Source organism: Suricata suricatta, chromosome X (genome assembly GCF_006229205.1).
Source record: "Suricata suricatta isolate VVHF042 chromosome X, meerkat_22Aug2017_6uvM2_HiC, whole genome shotgun sequence".
NCBI lineage: Eukaryota > Metazoa > Chordata > Mammalia > Carnivora > Herpestidae > Suricata > Suricata suricatta.
Window position 1 is genome coordinate 50722 of NC_043717.1, and position 5073 is coordinate 55794.

Genomic DNA, 5073 nt, shown 5'->3' on the forward strand with positions numbered 1-5073 from the left:
GGGTTGAAGCATGTCACCAGCAGACCCCGCAGGCTGCCCCGGGTCGGGGGAGCAGCACACACCTCGAGCAGGGGCACCGCTGCAGGCCAGTGAGTGCTTTGCCAGTGTCCCCCCAGAAAAGTGGCTCTGGGACCCCTCGGTTTATCTCTGCGAAACTTCATTTCCTTCCTCAGGTCGCACAGGGTGGCCTCCGATGGGTGGACAGGTGAGTGCTTCCGGCAGCTTCCAGAGTGGCGACACAAATGCAGACTGGATGTCAGCACTGCACCCCCTCCTCTGGGACGTGCCTCTGCACCACCTCTCCATCCCAGGTGAGGGCTGCTGCGTGCCCTGGGTGCCGCTGGCCGTGGGGGGGTCCTGAGTGTGCAGAAACCGCATGGACCACACACATGGATGCACACATGCGTGCACACAACACAGACACACATGTGCACAGACACAATACACACACATGCACACAATACAGACACAGCTGTGCACACACAGGCAATACAGACCCACATGTGCGCACATGCATAATACAGACACGTGCACGCACAAACACACTATACAGACACACGTGGGTACACATGCACTCACAGAATACAGACACGTGTGCACACACGCACACAACACACACATGCACTCACATAGTACAGACATATGTGCACACACATGCACGCAATTCATACAGACATGTGCACAATACAGATACACATGTGTACACACATGCATGCACATTAGCACACATACACAGGCACACACATATGTACATAGAGACTCGCGCACACCCGCCACATGCATACAATACAAACACACATGCGTGCACACTCGTGCACACGCACAATAGAGGCACACGTGCATATGCACACACATGTACACACATGCACACACATGCACCAAATGATTGTCTTCCCTTCTCCATCTCCTTCATTCTGACGTGGCCAGGCTGGCACACACACAGTCTGGAGGAGGGTGCGTGGGGGACAGTGACGGCATGGGGATTTGGGATGACACACCCCTGCCAGTCTGTCCCTCCATGTAGGGAGCCCGCGAGCCCCTCATGGCTACAGTCATCATTCCCGTAGGCCGTGTGCCTCTGGGCTTGGCACTGGGAGGGCCCAAAGTGGGTCCGACTGACAAGGAGTTCACGATGTGTGCTTCTGGGGACGTCATGATCCAAATGAGAAATCTATGAGTTGAGCCTGTTTTATTGCAAAAAAAGGCTGCAGAAGTCAGCCTTGCACACACGTCTCCGCGTGGGTGGGCCTCACGGTGAGCAGGGCGAGGCGCGTGCCCACAACATTGGAGAGATGGCCTCGCGGCATGGGGGCCTGGTCCCCTTGCCCCCGGCACCACCTGCCGAGCTTCTGAAGGTGGACATGCATCTGGTGGCCCTTCAGTTGTCAGGACCGTGCACTGAGTTCCCGCGGGACACCTCGAGCTGCCGGCTGGCCTCGAGCCATCCCTGTCACAGGCCCTGCGGGCCCGTCCACTTTCCCTCGGCGAGCAGCTTCTCCAGGCCCATCCTGGGGGCCTGACTCCCTGGCACCGTCGCTCTGTCACACTGTCTTGGGCTGCCGGCCCGGTGGTAGGAGGGGAGCCCACCGGCTGCCGTCGACCCCCATGCCGGATCCGTCCCACTGGAGCGGACCCTACGGCCACCTCCCTGCCCCCATCCCCGTTGTCATCGGCCTCAGGAACCCCCCGATTCACCCACATGCTCAGGGATAGAGGTGGCACTGTGCTGGCACTCCCCGGTGACCCGAGTCACTAGGTGTCCCCTTCTCCCAGGGCCATTTGCCTTGTGGGAGGCATTATCCAGGGGTTTTCTGGGATCAGCAGGGAATTGCTGTGGGAAGCGAGGAGGCCCAGGCTCTCCCATTCTTCAGGCTCGCCCCCTCCCCCTCCATGCCCTTCAGATGCAGGTGGCCCCTGGGGACGGTGTGGACACGGAGCTCCCTGACAGGGCAGATGTGGGGACACCCCAGACTGCTGGGGAAAGGGCCCCTGGTACCCAAGTCGCCATGTCCAGGTCGTGTGACCGGGACCGGGGGCCGCTGTAGCAAAGGGGCACGGGCTGTGTCGCTGTAAACAGCACACGTGGACGCACAGCTGTGCAGCCACAGATGTGCAGGGGGGTGACCTTTCAGTGCCCCCAGGGCCGGCTCCTTCCAGAAGCTCCGGGGAGAATCCGTTTCTCTTTTGTCTGCTGCCTCCAGCCTCGAGTGGCCCTTTCCTCCACCTGACGCCAGTGACACGCTTCTTGCCACCCGGCTCCCTCTTGCAGCGTCCCGTGCGGCCACATGGGACCACCCAGGGTCATCCAGGAAAATCTCTGGTCAACGCCCGAACGTAAAGTCCACAAATGCCCTGCTTCCGTGTGGGGCAACACGCCCGCGGGGCCCGGGGACTCGGCAGGACCGTCTCAGCCTGCCACGTGGGTGTTGGGGGAGTGTGACTTGGGCACGTCAGTGAGCTGACCACAGGGATGTCCGACACCGCCCGTTACTGCGTTATTTGTCTGTCACTTTCAGGGTTCTATATAAAGGAAATGGTAATTTTTCCTTACGAGGTCAACTCGTTCGCGTTTCCCTTCACGCGTTTGCTTTCGGGATGATCCTCGAGAAGACTTATGGACACATTCCAACACGACAGCCTTCCTTTTCCACATAAATCTGTAAACGTCGCGGGTTACATTACATGGGACGGAGGGCCCAGGAACCGCACCTGATTTCGGGGGGGGTCCTCTTGTCCGGTGAGCAGACGCCTCCTTTATTACACCTTTGATTCATAAAATTGTGTCCGCGTCCGAACTCGGCGCTCCAGTCGTTGACCTGGGGGACCCGCAGCTCCGGGTCTCGGTACTCTGACAGCGCACTGTGTGTGCGGTAAGTCCCCGCACAACACGCCTCCGCTAGCACCCAGCAGGGGACGGCCCCTTTCGGGCTCTTCTGTCTGAGAGTTTCTGGAAACCTGAGCGGACTTCGGTGCGGGTGGCTGTGTGATGGGGGAGCACTTCGGTGGCTGCGCTGGATGAGGGAGGGTACAGTTTGTGCAGGCAGGTCCCCGAATCCACAGGCCGTGTTCCCCAGCCAGGAAATTCGAGATGTCATGGGCCCTCTCCTCTGTGTCCGTGTCGCTCCTCTTCTGTCCCTGCACAGGACACCTGGGTGTAGGGCCAGCCTGGTCTGGGTCAGCTCTGGATCTGCTCAGTCCCATCAGCAGGGTGGGCTTGAGTTTGGGGCCGCACTCTGCTGGGCGCTGGGTGCGGGGGATGCAGTAGAGGGGGCTCCCGGGTGAAAAGTCCCCCTGGCTCTGCTTGCAGGGAGTCACGACACCATGACGTACTGTTTGAGCAAGAAGTCACCCATTTCCCAGAACGAGTCCAGGCTGCTGCAGCTTCTGGGCAAAGTCCTGCCCTGCGTCACGCGACCCATGGTGCTTAAGTGGTCCACCACCCAGGTGAGGGTCTCCGGGGCTGTGGTCCACCACCTGGGTTGGGGTCCCCCGGGCTCAGGTCCACGACCCGGGTTGGGGTCCCCCAGGCTCAGGTCTACCACCTGGGTTGGGGTCCCCTGGGCTCAGGTCCACCACCTGGGTTGGGCTCCCCAGAGGTCAGGTCCATGACCCGGGTTGGGGTCCCCCGGGCTCAGGTCCACCACCTGGGTTGGGGTCCCCTGGGTTCAGGTCCACGACCCGGGTGGGGGTCCCCGGGGCTCAGGTCCATCAGGCACATGGGGTCCCCAGGGCTCAGGTCCACCACCCGGGTGGGGGTCCCCGGGACCTTGGAGCCAGTTGACCATTGCCATCTCTCAGGGATTGTGCCCTTATCCCTGGCACGGGGAACCCAATTGAAAACAAACATCAGGCCAACCAAGCAGCCATGAGCACCCGCACCCCACAGCCCACAGCCCACACCCGCTGTCTTTGTGATGAGGTGCCAGGTGCTTGCCGCCACACCACAGAGCCCCCAGTCCTGGGGACCGCCTCAGGCCAAGCATTTGTTCAGGCCTGCTTAGAGATGTGCACAGTTGTAACAGGGGAGCGAATGCATGGTGCCGCCTTTCTTCAGTGAATGCTCAGGCAAGGGCAGGGAGGGGCCCGTGATCCTGGACTTCTGGGAGGAAATCACCTCCTTTCTGATTTGGGTTTGCTCCATCCTCCCTTCCAGGCCTCTGCCCCTGGGGGTCAGCGGGCATTGTGAGCACTGGGGGTCGTCCTGCTGTGGGGCGTGCTAGGAGAGGAAGCTCAGGGTGACCTTGTGGGGTTGGGGATGCGCAGGACAGAGTCGGGGTGACCAGGGGAGTCCCTGTGGGGGGTGGGGAGGGCAGAGTCAGGGTGACCGGGGGTGTCCCGGTGGGGGTGGGGAGGGCAGGGTCAGGGTGACCTGGGGTGTCCCGGTGGGGGTGGGGAGGGCAGGGTCAGGGTGACCGGGGTGCCAGGCGTGGGGTGGGGAATGTCTGGGGTGTCAGGCAGATGTCTGTATGGCCATCACCGGGACAGCATCAGACACTGAGCGAGGAGGGGCACCTGATGGTCCCAGGTCCTGCAGCACTATGGGGCCCACCTGGGGAGCAGCCCAGCCCCCACCTCCGCTGGTGGGGGGCTCAGGTGCCCTGGGCACGGGTTGTTGAGGCGCCAAGCCCGGGTTCTGTGCTGTGTGATTGCCGAGCTGCAGCAGGAATTCCAGTCACGAGGACACCCTCTGGGGACCTGCCCGTCTGGAATGTGGAGAAACCACATTCCCTACTTGTGTGAGGTGCCTGCCTAGGCTGGAAACATTGCACCAGCACTGTGGGAGGGAGGAGTCAGTGGGCTCATCGAAGCCGCAGCCGGAGACAGGGAGATGGGGTCCTGCCGCGCTGGATCCCACAGTGCTGGATCCCACAGTGCTGGGTCCCAGGATGCTGAGTCCCTCAGTGCTGGGGTCTCTCCGTCCTGGGTCCCCATGGGGTGTCTCGGTGCTGGAGTCTCATGGTGCTGAGTCCCCGTGGTCCTGGGTCTCTCAGTGCTGAGGTCCTGCAGTGCAGGACCCCGCGGTGGTGGGGCCCCATAGTGCTGGGCCCTGCGGTGGTGGGGGCCATGGGGTCT

The 5073-nt window shown here is 61.8% G+C and overlaps 1 protein-coding gene across 1 annotated transcript in view; it reads left to right on the top strand.

The window, feature by feature from the left end:
* Nucleotides 1-5073, top strand: part of PLCXD1 (phosphatidylinositol specific phospholipase C X domain containing 1) — a 20548-nt gene that overhangs the window by 1302 nt on the left and 14173 nt on the right. Inside the window, exons 2-3 of the mRNA XM_029930880.1 lie at nt 174-311; nt 3308-3444. Coding sequence (XP_029786740.1) covers nt 194-311; nt 3308-3444 — 255 coding nt within the window. The 5' untranslated portion in view covers nt 174-193. The remainder of the gene's footprint in view (nt 1-173; nt 312-3307; nt 3445-5073) is intronic.